The sequence below is a fragment of the Platalea leucorodia genome, assembly GCF_965183815.1.
Source record: "Platalea leucorodia genome assembly, chromosome: 3".
NCBI classification, from domain to species: Eukaryota; Metazoa; Chordata; class Aves; order Pelecaniformes; family Threskiornithidae; genus Platalea; species Platalea leucorodia.
Genome location: NC_138825.1, coordinates 76,233,927 through 76,254,551, shown reverse-complemented (window position 1 = coordinate 76,254,551; position 20,625 = coordinate 76,233,927). Strand labels below are relative to the sequence as shown.

Below are 20,625 nucleotides of genomic sequence, written 5' to 3'. Positions count from 1 at the left end.
TGTATTTTTGGTTTTTTTTGGGTTTTGTTTTTTGTTTTGTTTTTTGTTTTTTGTTTTTTTTTTTTTTTTTTTACTAGCCTAAACCAGTGGTACTCAACCTTTAACAGCTGGAGAGCCACTTCTTTATTAAATGGAGTTGTAGAGCACCATAAAAATCAAGTATCAACAGTGTGATTTTTTTTTTTTTTTTTTCCATCATGACACTTCAATGTGTGATGATGCTGCCTTAACATCATCACATATTGATACATCACGATATGACACATCAGCATCCTCTCTCCCAGCAGCATTCTGTCTTCAACCCCTTCTGGCTGCTAGGAAGGAGTGGGGTGGAAGGGTGGAAGGGGCAAAAGGGCGAGTTTTTCCCCATTCTGCCCCACGGCTGCTGGGTGGGAGGTGATCTCTACTCTTACCTGTGGGGGGATCCCAGCAGCTCCTTTTCTTTCCCCCTATGGGAGGGGGAACTTCAGCGACTCCCACACTGCTGGTCCATTTGCTCAGTGCTCCCCGCGCTGCCTGATAGAGTGGAGCGCCGATCAGATGCCTACATTGCGAGAGCCGCCTGTAGGGCCATGAAGAGCCACATCCGGCTCTAGAGCCACAGGTTGAGTATCACTGGTCTAAACAAAGCCAAAAAGGTACAATAGAATAAGGGCCCCTGTTTAGATCCTAAAAGGATCAGATAAAACCACAAAAATAACCCTTAAGTAAAATATAAAACATACTGTCTTGCTTTTAACATTTTCTACTTGTAGCTATCCAGCAACTTGAGTAGGAAAGTAAAGGCAGGTTTTCCTCTTTATACTTTTAGAACACTGCAGGAGCTTGTCCACAAGTACGCAAACATAGATATTTTGCACATGTGTATGTTATTTGTGGTTTACAGCCCATGCAATAGTTCTTTGGAAGATATAAGCAGGAAAACTCTATGTTTAATATGGCCATTCATCCAACAGTCAACAAGACAAAATTAAATGAGCTAAATAGTAACATAGATACTCGATTATATTTTGCTTGCTACTGTTTGATTACTATGAAATAAGCATTTTTGTAAAATATATTAAGAAAAAAAGAAATAGGAACCTTGGCTTGAGAGTGTCCTGTCTCTATCAATCACTATAGCACCAGTGATTTCTTTTTTATCAGTATTTGGCAGTGCTGTGTCTGATGAGATGCAATAGAACAAAGCACAGATCGGATCAAACTCTGGGTCTGGTTCCAAATCTCGTCTGGTTCGAGCATGTAACTCCATACTGATGAGGGTAAGGTGTTGGACCTACCAACAAATAAATACAGTAAGTTAGTATGTTTTGGAGCTTTCTTCAAAAAATTTAAGAGGAGATTATTAGTGCAAATGAACTCAATCCAGACATTTATATGGTCATATTATACTGTAATTAAGAAGTCACACTTGAAAATTAATAGAAGTGATTAAACATGCATCCCTGGATCTCACTTTTTTGCAAAAAGCATTATCTTACAAAGAAAGATTAATTACTTAATACATTTTTATACTAAATTATTAAAATTCAATATTTGTTTCTGAGCACTATCTTCTTCTACCAAAAGCAGAAAATACAAACAGAAACGTTCAACTTCAACAACTGTAAATTCCTGTAATGTTTTCAAACAGCTTTGCATATTGAGCTGAATTAAGTTTTCAGACTGATCAAGAACAAAGAATCACTTTATAATCTATACTTTGCTTTCCCTCCCTCACTCAAGACATGCAAACAAGCACAAAGACTAAGTCACTTACAGGAAGATACGGGGAATACCTAACTTTCCCTTCACTTGCATTAATGAACTTCCACATCATGTTGCTACAGCTTTTTGCAGAATGGTTTGCATTAAGAAAATGCTAATCCCTATATATTGTACAGTTTTGACTCTATAATAAATACTGTAGTGTTTAATACTGTTTCAATGCTATGTTGCTGCTCTGTTGTCTTGCATAATATAGTTGATAATGTGGACTAATAGGTAAATTGGAGGGACTACAAGGGAAAAGGTACAAATAGTTCCGAGTATGTAAGCTGCCCTGGGGGCAGCCTGATTTCCTCTAGATTTGCAGCCTAAATCAGTACAGCCATAGCTCAAATGAAATTTTACTATCAAGGTCTATCTCCATTTCCTGCAAAATCATTAGTTTCTTCTGGCTTCTCCTATGTCATCTACTCAGCACATAAAACTTGTGTCTCCCCATCTCATCTGTAAATTGATCAACAGCCAATTCCAAGCCACGGATGTGGTGACTGTCTGGGAGCACACACATGCTGGCTGGCCAGTGAGCAGCCAAACACAGCAGTACTATACTCACGTTGCATCCCTTTCTCCAGCACCAATTTTGATCTCTCTTCCCTGACCAACCACTGATCTACATGAAATATGTGGACACACTCTTTGAGACATGTACCATTTTGTTAAACGTAGTAGAAACTGGCCAACAGGTTCAGAAGGTAACATGTAGAGATAGACGGAGGGCCCGACTGAATGATGCCAGATGCCTTGTTTCTTAAGGAAATAATCCATGACAGTTATGGTCAACTGTTTTTTCCAGTAATGTTTTTATAGAAAAACATTACTAAGTTTTATACAAAACTTACTATTTCTTCCTTCTGATCTTTCGCTTATTTTTAAAGGAATGTTTATCACCTTCTCAGCAAAAATACTGGGAAATTTAGTTCAACGCTATTAAACAAAGGCACTTGGCGATCCAGCTGAAACTAGAGAGCAACTGCTTAAAGCTGCAGACATCACACACTGATTAATTTTAAGTCAGGCAGGGACCAAGGAGGAAAAGATTTTTAAATTCTGCTATTATAAAACCAGTATGATAAACTACCATTTTATAAAATAACATGTAACAGTAAATTACCTCATGTAAAGATTTTGCTTCCTGCAGGTTTTCCACACTGACTTTAAAACCATAAGTATTATTTAAAGATGGCCCTTCAATCTGAGAAGTCTCTTTCTTTGGAGCACCGAGGGCAGCAAACTGATTCTTATCGGGGGGGAAAAAAAAGAAAAGAAAGCACAGTATAATATCGAAAAAACTACAGGTTGCTAAATTCATATGCAATATTAAATAGAAATTTATCAATGAAAATGCTACACTAAATTACTGAAAAAAAAAAAAAAAAGCTTCCACTATCTCCTCATGTAATTTTTCAACAGGGAAACAACAGTTGTATCCTTTAAAAAACCAAAACCAACACAAAAAAACCCAAACCCCACACATAATAGTTTTCTTAGAAGCCTGAGGACAGGGGAACCAGCAAATCTCTAGTCTCTCTTGAGCAACAGTTCATCAAAACCCTCTGTTTCAGTCACCACTTTTTAAGGCACTGAATTAAGGGTACAATTAAGTACTCACTTGAACTGGGTGAATACCAGTATGTTAAGAACAAAAGAAAAGACTATTGGGTCATTTTGGTAATGCACCTAGCCCACCTTTCTGTTTCCAACATGGGGAGCAGAAACACTGTTTAGGGAAAACATGCGAGTCTGATCATTTAATGCAATCCCTTTCTACTCTGTCAGCATGCCGGTGGCACTCACTGCCTACATTGTTTTCAGAAAATGCTTAGAGCATTGTCTGAAAACTAATACACACACACAGAGATACATAAATAGACATGGGTGTGTGCATATATATGCGCACATATATATATATAAAAGGGAAATTACAATAGAACTTAAAAAGACAACACCCTTACACAGTGTCTCTTTAGGGTTTCATTAGCATCTCACTACCCTAAAACACAGAACATAGTCTCAATATCTAACTTTTCCCCCTCCTGCAAATTAAACTGATTTCTTCTTTCTAACTTTGAGTGTACACTGATTCTACAGCAATTGCAACCTACCATTTTAAATGTATTTTCAAGATCTTAACAGCAAAAGAAAAAAACAACACAGAAGGAAGAGAATGGAAATGTGTATGTGTGGTGTAATAAAAATACATCTGTACATAAAACCTTAATTTACCTTCATTTGTGTGGTTAGAAGTACTCTTCGAAGACCATCAGTATTATTTCCCCTCTTGTGGCTTAGTTTCTGGGCTTTTGGTTCTGTAAATATATATGAGTACAAAACTGCTTAGCCTCAATGATATTGTCTGGACATTAAACAACATGCTGAAAACAACCAGAGGCATTTGGTTAACATTATAAACAAATATTATATGTAAACAAATACAACTTTATTCTCTGTCCAATCCAAAGCACAACTATTACAATTTGGTATTTATGGACATTTAGGAATGTATAGTACAAGGCAAGTAAGTTACCAAACCTCACATGATTATCATCTTGAACATTGCAATGCTATTCACATCTCTCCATTGAGATTGTGTTCGGAAAAATACAAGCAATATAACCAACAAGATTTCAAAATCCCCCAAATGAGCTATACTTTTACATTAAGTTTTTAACAGCACTTCAGAGTTCAGATACTAGAGACCATCAGGAAGAAAAAGGGTGTTCTGCTTCTAGACTTTTTTCATAATTCAGTAAGTTACTTTAACAATAATGCACAGGCCTTTTCCTTTCGAAAACTAGTTTTAAATATATTTTCGTGGAGATGTAATTATATTCTCATTATGTTAAAAGAAATATAATATCATATTCGGCAATTTTTTTTGTGTATCATTAGAATCACTTAATGGATTTACCTGTGGATAAAGGAGTAAACCCAAGAACTTCAGGTACTCCATCTTGACTTTTTCTCTGCACAATAGGTGTACTATGCAGGCAAATGGATTCAGAATTTCCAGGATCTTCATTAACTGGAAATGGAGACGTGTCAAAGGATGTCCTAGTGTCCTCTTGGGTGGATGGAGAGTTTTGTGCACTTCCAACAGGTACTATATCATTTCCTTCCACAGAAGACAAAATAATATCCTGGCTTTTCCACTCTGTGTCTTCTAAATTGGACTGCTTGGGATCTGGAGAGGCTACTTGCTGCCAAGGAGGAAGTACTGGAGAATCTGGTGAACTGTAATTGACATAATAATCTTCCTCCTCCTCCTCCTTATCATGCTCTAGTGTTGAAGTAATAAGTGTCTTACTTTCAGATGCAATTTTATTAGAGTCTATCTCATTTTTAGTATTTATAGAAGTTCCTATAGTGCTTATAGACTTATCACAGGTTTCCTTGGTTTGTGTTTTTGCAGTTTCTGCCACGGAAGCAGGAGAATTCTTTGTAGGCACAATAGGTCTTTCATCTTCCAGGCTAGAAAAATTTAAATCTTTAGCTTCTTTTACTAATTCTATAGACTTTTCTTCAGACAATACTGCAGAGCTGAAATTCTCAGCTGTCTTTTCCAGCTCAGCAGGATGATTCTTAGGCAATTTCTTGAAATGTTCATACTCTTCTTTGGCATGAAGCCATATCTGAACTTGCTGTTGGCTTGGAGCACACTTGCATGGCATTATGACTATTTTTTTGTCTTCACTAGTTTTATGGCTATTACTTTCTCTTTTATTAACAGTAGAGTGACCATAACGGTGAGGAGACCCTGGTCTAGGACTTTCTGTCATTGCTGAAAACGCAGTCTTCCAGAGTCGTAGACCTTCTAATGAGAAGTCCCCCTCAAACTCAAGCAGGTCATTTGGAAGTCTAGTTTCCACTGTGAGAAGCCGTCCTCCAATCTCCCTGTGAATAAAGTAGTCTGAATTATTGTTTTGCTCTAAACTGCACTGCAGGCAGTCCTCAAGATGATATACAAGCAGAGTCCTGCTAACTAGTTTTCTCACTATACAATTCCTGTGGGCAGTATCTATCTTCTACAAACCAAGCAGGCACATTCCCACTTACTATAATAATATCAAGAAATAAAAAACCCAAAGTGTCATGAATGAAAATGGGTATTCGCATGGGAAGTACAGTAATTTTCAGCTTCAAATGTATGTATATCAGATGGGATCTTTCATGTATCTGTGCCACGTAACAGCATAAAATCGTTTACAGGAATAAACTAAATTTAATATAATCACAAGCATATGTAGACATAAGTGCATTTAACACAGTACCTTGGCTTTTCTGGAGCATCTGAAGGATTGCTGCAAAATGGTTCCTGATAAATTGTTTCTGCGAGATCATGATCTAGCAAAGTTGCCATGATTTCTTCACGACTGGGTGGGGACATGAGAGGCTTAAGAATGTAAGCAGTACGAGGTGTAAAACTTCCATTCTTTGATTGTGAGGGAGAACTAGTTGATCTTGGTGAACTATCTGGAGTTGGAGTTAATGCCTCATTGTTTCTTGAAACATATAATTCTAAATCCTCAGAAGCTGCATCTATAAGTTCACCATCAGGAGAAGACAATATGGATGTAAAAGAGGTATTAACTGAATCAAGTGGTTGACAGGGTTCAAAAGTGGTTTCTTTTCTAATGTGGCTTTGGATCCAGTCTGAGCTGGTTGGCTGAGGAAGGTTAAGAAATCTCTCTTTATTTACTGCATTTCTATTCAATTTGAATTTTTCATTTAAACAGACCTCAGTCTCTTGCATACAAGAGGTATCAATAGAACTAGATCTAGAAGTTGAAGGATGAACGTTTTTCCTCCATTGGCTATGGCAGTGGTTCTCATTATCCAGTGAAGTTTTCTCAAAAAGCTCAGGGCTTAGGGAACCAGACCGCATCCATTTACTTGTGCTTGAAGAATGCTGCTTTTCTTCCTCAGATTTTTGGTCATTATGACACAGCAAGTCATTTTCTGTTGTTTGTCCAGAACCAAGATCTTGAACTGCATCACTCAAGAATTTCTGGGGCAAATTTTGATCTGCAGGGACAAACTGGCTTGCGGAATAAAAACTGCAAAATCCAGTTTGCCCTATACTATTAATATCAAAGTTGTAATTGTGGTCTGGAGACAAGCTGTCTTCAAGCGAGTAGCAGCTTTCAAAACCAGGGTCTGAAAAAAACCCGGGGCTGTCATCAGACACAGAGTGATCAATGCGACTACTGATCTGCTGGCTTAAAGACTCCATTTTTGAAAGTTTCGGTGTTTTTTCTTTAGGTTTTGTATTCCTGGGAGCACGAGATTTTCTTGGTGATGTGACTGACCGTGACCTTTTGACTGCTTTATTCTGTTCAAGAGGGCATGGTATATTCCTGCTCAGCTGTGTTTTAGCTGGTAATGGTTCCTGTGTAACGTTTGCATTCTGAGCTTTCTGCTGTCTCTTCTGGAGTAACTCTTTCAAAACAGCTAGGCCAGACTGTCCTTCACTGAATGCTGATGGGGCCACTATAGTCCTGTTTTTATACTGGGAGATGGGTTTTGGTTGCATGGTTGTTTCTGACAGAGACCTTTGTTTTACTGTTTCAGGTTTAAAATGTGCCATATCCAAAATAAAACCTCTCTGGTTTTGATCCCAATTTAACTGTTTCACTGGACTCTTCAAAGACGTTACGAAACAGTTCTTAGGCAACTGGAGTGGCCCAGGGCTCTCCTCAGATGACTTAATAGAAGAACAAGGATCAGAATGCCTGGATGCCTCTGGTAAACAAAAAATCTGCTGTTGGTTACTGTCTTTACAATGCAAATAGTTAGTGGCATGTAACTGATCCATCTTCGATGTGTCCAAAGAGTCACGAGCTTCATTTAATTTCCCAGCTGGTGGTAAATATCTATTTTGCAAATTTTTTATCTCTTCTGCTTTTGCAGAAGTCTTATCTTTAGAGATGCGCACATTCTGCGTTACCCGAGTTGAGTGATTAGATGGATCAAATATGTTTTGAATGAGAGCAGAATCCTTCATTCTAAATATAGCACTTTGAGTTCTGGGCCTTTGAGAGCTCGGTTTTGGTACTTCCCTTCCAGATGCCACAGGAGTAGATGCGAGAGATGAATGAGAGTCTTCTCGTGAAGCAGGTAAGCACTGTGCAACTACAGGCTTATCAATTTCCATCAATGAATGAAAACAGCCTGATGAATTACTTTGTGCATCAGCTGCTGAAGGGAGCTGTGCTGATGGCAGATATCCTGCTGAATAGCCAGGAAGAGGACTGTCTTTCCGATTATGAAGTGGCTGCGAGTTGACAGAGTTGTAAGAAATCTCAGGCAGATCTTGATGTTTCAGCACAAACTTCACTTCTGCAGTAGAGTGAGTATTTCCTTTTTCATCTTTAAATAAAACGCGTTTTCTTGAGGATGCTTTTTCAGCTGTTTTTTGTCTTTGTTTTGTTCTAGGTTTCTTCTTTCCATCATCTGCTGTTTTATCAGCCTGATTAATCTTTTTCTTTTTCTTGGCAGATACGGTGGGGCTAGCAAATTTCTTTTTACATTTCTTAACCTGAGTTTTTGCTCGACTATTTTTTCCTACACTAGAATTAACAGTCTTGCTGTTGTACATATTGGGCCCCCTATTAAATAAAGCTTCTCTGTCCAGGTTGGTCAAAATTTCTTCTGCTTTTGGATCAGTGGGAGACCAGCAGCGAGGTGGAGATGTGTTTACTGGGCTTGTGCTTCTCTCAGAAAGGAAACCTAACTTAGACATAACATCACTATAGTTATAGTCACAGTCTTCAGCTTCAGCATTGTAGGACGGTGAAGGAGGAGAAAGAAGTGTATGAGTCCTTTTTCTGAAAGATAAAGGTCTTTTAATATTTTTACTACCTGTTTTTTGTGGTTTTCCAGCTTTTTTCTTGGTTGACTTATGTTTTGCTTTCCTTTTGTGACTTTTCTTTGGTGTTAGTGGATAAATAGGATATTTGGTTGCAGGAGAGTCAGGAACTTTTGGCCAAAAGTCCTTTAAAGGTGCAAGCTTTTTATATAAGTTCATCTTTTCCTCTGTGAGTACTACTCTTTCCTCACTAGAATCTACTTTCCCTAGTTTAACAAGCATATTTTTTCTCCCTCTAAATCTATTGATGATAATATATTTAATAATAACCGGTGGCAATTTTTTAGAAAGTTTTCTACGCTTTCGAGACTTCTGAGGCCCATCCGAACTTTCAACACCTTCTATCGGTTGAGGTAGATTAATTTTTGAGTTGTGTGCGACAAAGCTTGATTCACTGTCTTCAGTCTCATAATTTACCTTCCGTTTCGTTCGGAGCGTATATTTATTCCCACATAATCCAAATGACTGCTCAGTTTCAAGAGATCCATCTGCAAACTGGCAGTCAGTATAATTAGCAGTACTTGTAGGCATTTTGTTTTCAAAAGCCTCAAGAGGAACTTGAACTAAGTCACTAGGTAAAGCACTATCCTTATCAGGAATGTTACTACAAGCATTACCTTGTGTATAGCAGCTTTCCTTCACTGATGCAACATCATTTACACTTGCAGGCTCCTGATGATTGATAAAACTATGTTTCTTTTTATTCAGCTTCAACCTGGACTGTTTGTTGCCTTGCTGTAATTTATATGTCACGGGAGCTAACTTCTGTGGTCGACTGAGACAATTAGAAAGAACAACACTAGGAAAGAACATGTAATGTGCTGCTTGTTGACTGAGGCTTGGCTTTTCTGCCTTATGCTCCTGAAATTCTTCATACCTAATTTTAAGCTTATTAAGGCCACCTTCATCAGTGTTGTTTTCAAGTGAGTGTACCACAGTTCGACTGCCTCCTGAACAAGACACCAATTCACAATTTTCTGTAACTGTTGCTGGAAAAAAACTATTTATATTTGCACTGCTGGATTTTTCATTTACTTCAGAGGACATTTTACCTTTGGAGTGGCTGGAGTGGCTCAAATCGGAAAAGTTAAATAAGTTTTTATTCAACATGCTGTCACCAATATGGCGGCCCACATGCACAAAAGAGACATCCTTTTCAGCCTTTCGGATGCTAGTATACTTCCTACTAGGTATCTGCCTGCTCACTGATGAAATATCATCTTCATACTCAAAAATATTATTTTCACATGAAGGAACTGGGAGAGTGTCTTTCTTGTTACTCTCCTTGTGTGAGTTTTCTGCATGGGTACTATTGCTGAATGGAGTTAGGTACTTTGCTGAGTAAGTGCTTTCTTTTGTAAGAGCATGGACTGAAAGTTCAGGTCTTGTTTCTGTGTTTGGTTGCGAGAGGTCTTCTACTAAATCTTCATTATTCAAAACATGGTTAGAAAGGGCACTTGTGTGTTTACACTGAAAAGTAATTTTAGCAGAAGATGGGGGTTCTAGCGTAGCAGCATCTTTGTGAAAGATTGAGGTCTTTACAGACATTTTGCTTGTTGCAATGACGGAGGAGTGAGTTCGAGAACTTTCATTATTCAAAGGATTGTCTGAAATGGAAGACAAGCAATTTTACTCTAGTTTTCCTGTAAAAAAAAAAATAACCTAAGGCATTAACCATTTTAATGACATTTTCCTGAAAGCCCTCCCAGCCGAAGAAGAAACAAAACTCTTCTAAATCACATTACATTTAAGATCATGACATCTACAGATCCTGAGCACATGAGCTGCTTTATAAAATCACGTCGTCAGTACATTTGTGTCTCAGCTGTTCTGTCAGTTACTCCTAAACGGTAACCTTGCATACAATTGCCAAAGATTTCATGCTGGTTTTCTGAAAGGCGGCTTCTAAAATCACTTTCAGATAACTAAATACAGATTGATTTCTAGAAAAGCCTGTATCCTGCTTTATCCCTGAGAAGTACGCATACTCATTGGCTCTGAAAAACAAAGGACTTATTAAAATGACTTTCCCCATATAGAAAAGTCATTGCACAGAAAGCTGAAGTACTGTCATACAACATGGCAAGGGCTTTGTATTAACTGTCCTGTGCGCTAAGCATAGGTAGTTTGCTGCACTTTTATAAAGCAGAGCAATCCACCACCCGTTCGGGTGTTTATGCAAGGAGCTCACATCATTTAGTGAGATCATGAATTCATATCCATGCATTAACATTCCCACACAGATCTGTGACCAGCATGTGCTGCGGTAACTGTCCTGTGCAGACTCATCACATGATACCTGGGATGATTTCTCTCTCTTTCACTGATAGTTTCACCACATTTACTGCAGGGTAAGTGTGGACAGGCAGGTGGTAACTCACAAATTAACAACTGGTTTGCAGCAACTGTGTGCTTGCTCATAACCACAATGAGCACCAAATAAATTCAAGGAGTTTATTCCTCTGCAAAGAGGCAGTTACCACAGAGCTCCTGGCACACAGCAATTTATTCATGTGTCCACATCTTTAGCTGAAATATTGAAGGGGATAGGAGTTATGAAACATGCTGTATGACCTGAAAGCAGGCACGGCACACTGTCGTACTAGGCGGGGGATCCTTTGGGCCTTTACTGTAAGTATCAACCAATTTGGGGATTATCTTAGATTCATGCTGCCTTCAGCTTAGAAATTTACTTGTTGCCAGGTGAGAAAAATAAAAGGAAGTCTCAATCTGTTTCTAATAACCTTTCCTAATGCATACACAGAGTCCCTCAGCTGTGAAACACAGCTGGGAGATGCTGCCTATGATTCTTTGAGGGTAGGAGTCCACACAAAGAATGAGGATGATTAACTGAAAACCAAGAAAATGGGAGTCCAGTGAAGTGTCAATGAACACTTGGAAGATACCTGACTATTCAGATAAAAAAATTGCAAAAATACTTGTCAGTCAGTCAGAAGTTATGGACACAGATTCATGTGTGGATAAGCATTTTCTAATTTAGATGAACTGGACTGACATCTGGTTTGAATTTACTGTATCTCCTATTATAAGAAACTGATGCAAAAGTTCACAGTAGTAAACTCATTCTAAGCTGACACTCTTCTTCTGCAAGTGATATTTCATATACTTAAAATATTCTAAAATTTAAACAGTGATTTAAGATACAGTCTCATTAGCCAGAAGCATCCCTTTTTACATTAAATTACAAAGTACTGCAAATAAGGAAATTACAATTGTATATTTTGCAAAACCAAATCATATTAGTAGTACACCAAGTCACATGTTAACCCTACCATTATACCTTTAAACCAAAGGAAAAAGCAAACTATGGTTTAAACAGTGAACACAAAAGAATAGCTGTGGTTGTCTATGTAATAAGATCATATAGGTCACTTTCTCTAATACAGAATTGCTAATAGGTATATTAAGACATATGTATTTTATACACTAATATATGATGTTTGTTATTTTTGTCAAATAGCTTCAAGAGACACAAACTAATACAGAAATTTTGTAAAGGATTACATTCCTGCCCCAGAGAGCAAATGCAACAATAGGAAATGAGGTACATGCATGAGCACAAACAAGATTTTACATTAACCAATTTGTACTATGGATTAAGAAAGAAGCTTCTGTACAAAGTGATGTTAACCACAAATTTCAAATTTTAAAGGCAATGAAGTATGACTAATACAACATTTCTAAACAAAGAAGAACAATTACTGTTGATTAGACCAAGAACAAAAGCGAACCTAATACTGAGAAAACCCTGGATACAGATATGTATTTTTCCCCACAAGATGCATACATTTTACATTGTTTTACTCAACCGAATTTTATAAATGTGAAAATATGTAGATTGTCTAATGAAACAAATAATGATATTAATGTATTTGTGTAACCTCAAAGTGTGCATTCTATTAACTAAGGTTATTTTGATCAAAGACAGCAGGTTATAAAGAGATGGCAAGAGATATCTCTACAGATTAATTTAATTTTTTATAGATTTTGAAAGGTAGTTTCTTCTGCATCAGCTTTGCCCCTGCATAGTTTTAACTCATGCAATCCCAAGATGTGAACATGCAATCTGCTGAATGAAACATAGGCTCAAACGAAGGCTCACTGTCTTTAACGTGTGGCAAGTACTTGCAAAGCAAAGAACCATCTAAATTTACACAATAATACATTTACTATTTACAATGAAATCCTAGCAGGATAAATGATCCTACAGAATCGTTAATTTTAACACCATATTTGCATAACAAATAGTAACAGAAAAATACCCCTTGCAACAAGGTAACTATCTTTTCCATAAAACTAATTGAACAATTCCCTTTTTTGGGTCATTAATACAATAGGAAAAGCAGATTCTGGTAATTCATAGAGGGCGTTAAGATTAAAACATCGTTGGCTTATAAGGAAGATGTCAAGGGCCTGCTTCTGCAATCCATTGAGAGCATTTCCTTCCAATTGAAACAAGAACTGAAAATGGTTAGCGCTTTGGAGAATTAGCAAATTGATCTGAAAACGAACTATGACCCAGGTAATAATTCAACTTCCAAAGCTGTTTTTCTATTTACTTACCACCATTTTCATCTGCAGTCCCATCTAACTGAGGTATAGAGAGATTAGTTAGGAGCATATTGTTACCACTCCACTCCATTTCTTCCTCTGAAGATGAATCCTCTTCTGTTGAACTTCGATGCATGTTTTTGCCAGCTGACCTAGAGAAAATGAAGGAACTAATTAATGCACAATACTTCTCTTAGAAAATACCAATAGCCACAGGGAACCTCAAAATCAGAGGGGTGTGGTGCTATATCATTGTGTAACTTGGGGGAGCAAAGGGAAAGAAACAAAAAATTTGTTAAATTTCTCACTGAGAAACTCAAAATATTATTCAATGTTACTATTTTAAGAGGCAACAGTGGTAGCCAACCATTTAAAAACTGCAGGCAAAACCAGCACGATTCACTAGCTTAAGAAGTTAGAGAAAAGGCATTTAGATACTTAATTTTATTTCAATTTTACTGGAATTTAATTTCATTGCTTAAAAGTGCTTGAAATTTGAAGACTAAACCAACTATGCAAAATTATTTCAGTTCAGCTCTTAGCAAACAGATGTTTACTTTTTTAATTTTTTTAAAAAAGGAATCTTTAATGAATTATAACAATTCTGCCTTTTGGCAGGCTTAACTAAAGCACAGCCACCAAAACAATGCTTGTTTCCATTCTTCCTTGAACATTCTGAAGTTGCTGTTGCTAATACTTAAGCCGCTTTTACTAAGTTAACTGTTCTTTGCTGCCATTTTTACAGTCATAAATCTGCTGGGGCAAAAAAAAAAAAAAAAGAAGTAAATCTACAAAGAAAAGCTGCTATGAATTTTTTAGGTTTTTAAGGTGCCATGGCTTTATATGGGGGGAAAAAAAAGAAAAAATATATAGAAAAATGCCAAAACCAAACCCTCCGGTATATTGCAACTGTAGAAGCACTTAGGAATTTGATTTCTTCTTCTTTAAAATAAAGCACAAGATGAACATAATTCTTCATAGAAATAACCTATTCTGTGGCTACAAGAGAGAAATCTAGATAAATATTAAGGAACTGAGGTTTGGGGTTTTTTTTTGTTTGGGTTTTTTGTGTTTGTTTTTTGTTTTTAAGGTAATAATAATCTATCCTAGTAGCTTGATATATGAAAACATTATTGTGTAGTACCTTAAAAGGTATAAATACAACTGTTTTGAAGGTACAGGAAGGAAAATCCACAATAACCTAAATACAGTCTACTTCTGAAGAACTTTTATCTGTGGAGTTCAACCAGAGTATGAATTATATGTATAATAGCACCACAGACATCTGAATGTGCTCAGCACTGAGCCCACTTAGATCAAGCCATGTCTACTAGTTCAGGAACAATAGGCTCAGATATGGCTCCATAATTTCCAGACTAACTCAAGTCTGGAAGCAGCATGACTTGGAAGAGAGACCTAAGTAACAAGCACAGCTAGGTACACAGTGGCCACGACCTAAGTGAGCTTAGTTCTCCCTCTTCTATGTTCCCAAAACATGAAAAAAGTACAGTGCAAAGACATTCAGCTCTATATGCAAATGAATATCAAACTGGGGAGAGCAATCGACACTCTGGAAAATAGGGCTGCTATTCCAAGAGATCTCAATAGGTTGGGGAATAAGCTGACAGGAACCTCATGGACTTCAAAAAAAGACAAATCCAAATGTCCCACAATGGGATGAAATAACCCCATGCACTGGTACAGGCAGGGAGAGAGCTGGCTAGGCAGTGGCTTTGTGGAAAAGAATGCAAAAGCCCAGGTGGACAACTAGTTGAACCTGAGAGTGTGCAGTGTGCCTGTGTAGCAAAGAAGGCCAGTTGCATCTTGGGCTGTGACTGCAAGACTGTAGCCAATTTCAGTAGGTGTGAGGCTGCATATGGAGTATTGTGCTCAGTTTGGGGCATCCCACTACAAGACAGACACTGACAAACTGGAGCAAATCCAGCTGAGGAACACTAGAGTGACTGGGGGCCGAAGCACACGATGTATAAGGAGAGGCTGAGGGAACAGGATTTAGTCAGCCTTGGGAAAAAACTAAGAGGAGATCTTGTTGCACTTGTCAAGTATCCGATGAGTGGGTATAAAGAAGATGAAACCAGATTCAGAGGTGTGCTGTAATATGAAAAAGGCAATGGGCACAGGGCTGCCTCAGGGAATGTTACGTACAAGGAAAACATTCTTCATTATGAGGGTGTTCAAACACTGGAACAGTTGCCCATATAGGCTACACAATCTCTGTCTTTGGAGATACTTAAACCTTGACCAGACAAGGCCCTGAGCAACTGATCCATCCAAAGCTGCCTGGATGAGGGCACTGGACTACACAGCATTTAGATGTTTCTTCCAACCTGAATTATGCTATAATCCTGTGCATGAAGCAAATCTTTGTCAACTTCAGTAAACCCAGTTAGGCTGGAGACAACTTCTGCAGATAACAACTTGGATCTCTCTGCATTCAAGCCCACCAGTTCAGATTCCAGGAAAATTTGTGTAACACAGCATGATACCACCATACCTGAACCAGTCCAGGTCTTGATGGGCTTTCTGCTCTGGTTCAGCACAAATCAAACCCAAGCCATTTAATTCAGCCAGTAGGGTGTTGTTACTCCTCATTATCTCAATATATTTTCTGAGATAATGGAAGATCGGTGAATACCCAATAACAGAAAAGTGATAGTATGGGTACGGTAGGATGCATTAGGAAGCAGTACAGATAGAATGAGCCTGAGCAGAAAAACATTGGATCCACTGTTAAGACTCAATCTGGCCCTTTCTGCATGAGCAGAATCATGCAGGGGGCAGAGATACTCATGCTCTCTTCTGAAGTCAGTCCAAATTCTGCAGAGATCACACGGAAGCAAAGCTTGTAATTCCCTCTGAACATGAGTTGGCTCCCTGTGGAGGCACCTGGTATGTACATTCTCCCTAGCGCTTTCTGTCTGGGATTAAGATGTAGGCATATATGAGCAAGTTATTCGTGAGACAGCTCATCAAGTCTTTAAGTTTTTAAATAGGATTCTTTATTGCATAAAAGCAGTTAATTGCTTCAGGATCCTACCTGTCTCCAGGACAGTCATGCCCATACAGAGCTGTGTCTGAGCTAATAAATTCTGCAAGATATAGGCTGGTTTTACTAAACTGAAGATTATCATTAAGTGTTTTAGATGGAAATTCCAACTTTTCAGACTACTGTCAGGAAAAAAACAAAGAAAAATCAAAGGTCAGATAGGAAAAGTAGCTTTAGAGATGAATTGTCTCTATAACTAGGAGACTAATGATCTAACTTCTGATTCTGTTACAACTTTTCTGTATGTCTTCAGCAAAGAAAAGATTAAGTATTTCTATGCCTCTCTTGCTCCCTGAATCATAGTATAATTATGATTTCTGATGTTAAAAAAAAAAAAAAGTTACATCTGTGAATTCTCTCATCTTTCAAATAGAATTATAAATACCAGAAAGTCTGCCCAAAGCAGGGGTGACAAGAAACTGGATATAGCTTCTTTCAATGTCTGTCAGTGCAGACTGTACAAAAGGTCATTACAACCTGAGAAGGTGTTCCAAGAATCCTGGCCTTAAAAATATTCAAGCTGCTGACCTTTAGCAGTCCAGCAGAGTAAGCAACATTCATGTTTTGATTTAAGCTTTGAGCACGGAAACAAATGGGTGTTTTTCTCAGGCTTCTGGGTCAGTCTTCACAAGAATACTTCTTAAATATTCACTTCAGTAAAAGTTACAGGCACATGAGATGTACAAGATACACCTTAACATTTGTATTACATCCAAGGTGTGACCTTAAAAGGAGGTTACAACTAAAGTTTTTTGTATTTGGTCTTGTAGGACAAAAAAAACCTACTCAATTTTTCCTCAAACAGCAAACTAGAAGCCTAGGTCTAGCCAAGCCTAAACATTTAATCTTTATTTCCATATAAAACTGATGATTCACAGCATCATCTAAAACAACTGCAAGATCTGCAAGATTTTTCCAATGCTGTCAACAGAGACCTCTCTATGGCTCACTGGGCTCATAGCACACTTGAAAACAGGGTGGGAGGGAAGAAGGATCTGGAAGAAAAGAACATATTAAGAAAAGAAAATCACATATATACCTTCTTTTTGGCCCAGGCTCTTCAATGCTACTGTCCCACCTTTGGGACATTAACAAGCTAAGTTCCATTTCTTCTTTCTCGCACTGCGGCTCATTTTCTTCATCATCACTGTTCTGAGAATTTCGACAGCTTCCAAGAGAACGATGGTGAGAGTGTGGTTTGTGATGTCCCATCTGATATCCATCATTCTCCAGTCCAGCCAACAGATCAATCATGGCCTCATCAGCACTATTGTCCACTGCAGAAAAAGCCCATAAAAGTAGAATCTACATTTTGTTCTACTTGTAAATGACTAGTTATAGTCTACCAGTAAAAAACAAAACTAAATAAACAAAACCAAAAAACCCCTCAGTATTTTAAAATCTACTGGTTTGTTACTGACTAAAGCAAGGCAGGCTACAGAAACAAAGTTCTTTTCATATAATTTTTTCAAGTTTTACGATTTGTTATCTTTTCTAGCTCTTTATCTAGAATCTTGGCAACCTTCTTTTTTTATTATTTCTGCCCTCCTCTTCTGATTGTAGTAGATTTAGTGGAAGCACTTTTCTCTCTCTCCCCCCCGCCCCATTAGCTCCTCACATTCAGTAAAAGCCTCACTCTCCCCTTTTATTTCAGCATGAGTGCCAGCTTCTGAAGCATCACTGCCTTCTCTTGCTCTCACCACTTCAATGGCTGCATTAACTTTGTTGGGCACTTCTCTCTGTATCACTTGGAAGACTTTCAATCACTGCATCTCATAAAAGGTGATGCTGATTTTTACCAACTAGTTTTTCTTTCCTTCTGTCTTTTATTATAATGCTTAATTTCACCTCCCTTTTATTTTTGCTATAACCTATTCTCTTCCTAGGTTCCCCTAGTTTATCTGATTCCACTCCTCCCTTAAATTTTATTTTTTATTTTCCTCTATTTGACCCAAGCTTACACTAACTCATGCACTTGCCTTCTCATTCTTTATTTTTATTTCTTAAACATCCTACCAAGTCACAATTTCTTCTCACTCTCCTCCTGCTTACCTTTCATCTGACCTCATAACCAATTTATGATCTCCAGTCTACCAGGCATCTTTGTTACTTCTCTCTCCTTCTCCTCTGGCTGAAGAACTACAATCTCTACTTTCCTTCCTCAGGAAATATCCTATGATTTACAATGATCCTGAGAATCATATAAAATAGGTCTCAACATCGGTGAGGAAGGCATTTTCCATATTTTACAAAGGCTTCACAAGACACCATGCAACCGTTTAGAATGGAAACCATCCCCTTTGCCAGAGTTCTGAATTAACCCACTTTCAATTGTGCTTTCTGTTCTTGGCTCCTTGCCCTTTGTGAGGTCCATCATTAAAATCCAACCTTTACTTCCCATTAATATAAACCTTGTTGCGTACTTCACAGCAGCATCAGAAGAAGTAGTGTGCTTCACAGCCCCTGTGACACTATGACTCTACAAAGACACAGTAAAGACTAGTCCATGCTATGAAAGAGCATAAGAGACCCAAAGATGCAGCATGTTACTTATGGTCACACAAGACACCAGCAATTAGTGGCGCCATGATAAGAAGGGGAAAAAAAAAGGGGGGGGGGGGGGGCGGGAAGAGAGAAAAAGTCAAAATCAGTAGCGCCATGATAAGAAGGGGAAAAAAAAAGGGGGGGGGGGGGGGGCGGGAAGAGAGAAAAAGTCAAAATCTCCATTTGATTCCCTAGCCACTGGAAAAAACAGACCCTTTCAACACTCCTATTTGGTTGAGCAATTCACACACATAGTCGTAAGAAGTACCCTATATATTATTTTAGCTGCTTCTCATCCTCTCAGCACAACCTTCTCACTCCAAAAAAAAGATAAATCAATGCTCATGTTTGCTAGCTCCCACGTAACTTCTTTACTTATAGTTCTCTTGATAAATCCAAATCCTTGCCTATAAAACTTCCATAACCAAAATCTTGCCTACTTTCTGCAAAATAAAACAGCACTGAAAAATACTCTTAATCTCACTCCATCCACTCTTTCTTTCTTTGCAAGAAAAGATTGTATATTGCTGTATGTTGTATTACCCATAGGCACATATTGTTGCCCATACTGCATCTTGTTGTCCATGAACATATTCACACCATATATGTATCAAAAGCACGGGAAGCTATGAGGTTTAGATATTCCCACCCCCCGCACCTTGTAGTACCAACTTTAGTGCATATTAACATTATACCATATATTTACATAAGAATGTATATAGAAATAGCATGAACTATGTGCTTTTAATCTCCTCTAGAGTATTTGAACTATTTCTACCTGAAGTAGCTTTTCATACAAGTTCCTTTGTTCTGTTATTTTATTGTTGTTTCCCCCCCATGCCATCTACATTTGTTTGCTGTCATGTTTTTTCTCACCCTCTTTAATGTTTTACTTCTTGTTTCTTTGGCTTCAACCATTCATTTGTATCCATAGATTTTGGGAAATGCTCTGCTGCAACTTGCCTCTCATTATCAGCCTACTATCCACCAGTATCTCCAGACAGCTGAGCTTCTAAAGATAGCCCACGAGCATGTTCTCTACCATAACTGTAAGAAAGATGCAGTAACTGCAAGAATATCATGGATAGACAGTCAAAATCCTCTGTATTCTGATAGTTTTAGTCCTATAACCCTAGGAGCATAAGGAAGAGCAACACCTATATGAGATTGCATTGAGCTGACCTAGCAAGAGGACAGGCTTAGTGGACCAGTAAAGCACAGTAGCCTCTACAAATACACTGTCCACGTGACATTTTTTGAAAATATAAGGTCTTTTTTTGGTGGTGGTGGTGGTGGTGGTGGTAGGGTGTGTGTGTGAAGTCTCAACCTGCTTGACAAACTCCCTGAGGTAAACTACTTACTTTCTTTCACAACTGGTAATGTAAGTGAACACAAAGACGACTGTGGAACAATAAAATAGCCTGGAATAAAAGACATTCCAGTCATACTCACTAAAAACTGTAGTCTGACTCAGTCTTTGAGACAAAGGCTGAAAGCTTTGACTATTCTCCACAATGTTTAAAATTGCTTCTTCATTAATAAGTGCTTCCTCGTCTTTATCAGTACGCATCCTATTGGATTCTTTAAAAGAAAAACAAAAAGCAAAGGGATAAAACTTCAAAGAGTCACAGACATCAATACATTATGAAAGCAAGCCACTTTAAAATGGATTTTAGTATTTAAGTATGCTTCCATTATTTGCTATGGCAATTTTAAAAAGGCTTACTCTAACAATGATGAAAATAAAAAGCAGAACTACTCTTCATTTTTTCATAACTGACAATCAGCTCTTCCTTGGCTTACTTCTGCT

General features: G+C 37.9%; 1 protein-coding gene across 2 annotated transcripts in view; it reads right to left on the bottom strand.

Moving 5' to 3' along the window:
- Nucleotides 1–20,625, bottom strand: part of REV3L (REV3 like, DNA directed polymerase zeta catalytic subunit) — a 129,493-nt gene that overhangs the window by 35,362 nt on the left and 73,506 nt on the right. The window contains exons 10-17 of one of the 2 annotated variants that reach the window (XM_082306518.1): nucleotides 20,268–20,396; nucleotides 17,311–17,548; nucleotides 13,217–13,356; nucleotides 6,036–10,239; nucleotides 4,676–5,658; nucleotides 3,991–4,073; nucleotides 2,879–3,004; nucleotides 1,084–1,276 (exon numbers count right to left, since the gene is read on the bottom strand). In XM_082306518.1, coding sequence (XP_082162644.1) covers nucleotides 1,084–1,276; nucleotides 2,879–3,004; nucleotides 3,991–4,073; nucleotides 4,676–5,658; nucleotides 6,036–10,239; nucleotides 13,217–13,356; nucleotides 17,311–17,548; nucleotides 20,268–20,396 — 6,096 coding nt within the window. The remainder of the gene's footprint in view (nucleotides 1–1,083; nucleotides 1,277–2,878; nucleotides 3,005–3,990; nucleotides 4,074–4,675; nucleotides 5,659–6,035; nucleotides 10,240–13,216; nucleotides 13,357–17,310; nucleotides 17,549–20,267; nucleotides 20,397–20,625) is intronic. The other variant, XM_082306519.1, reaches the window with a different exon arrangement.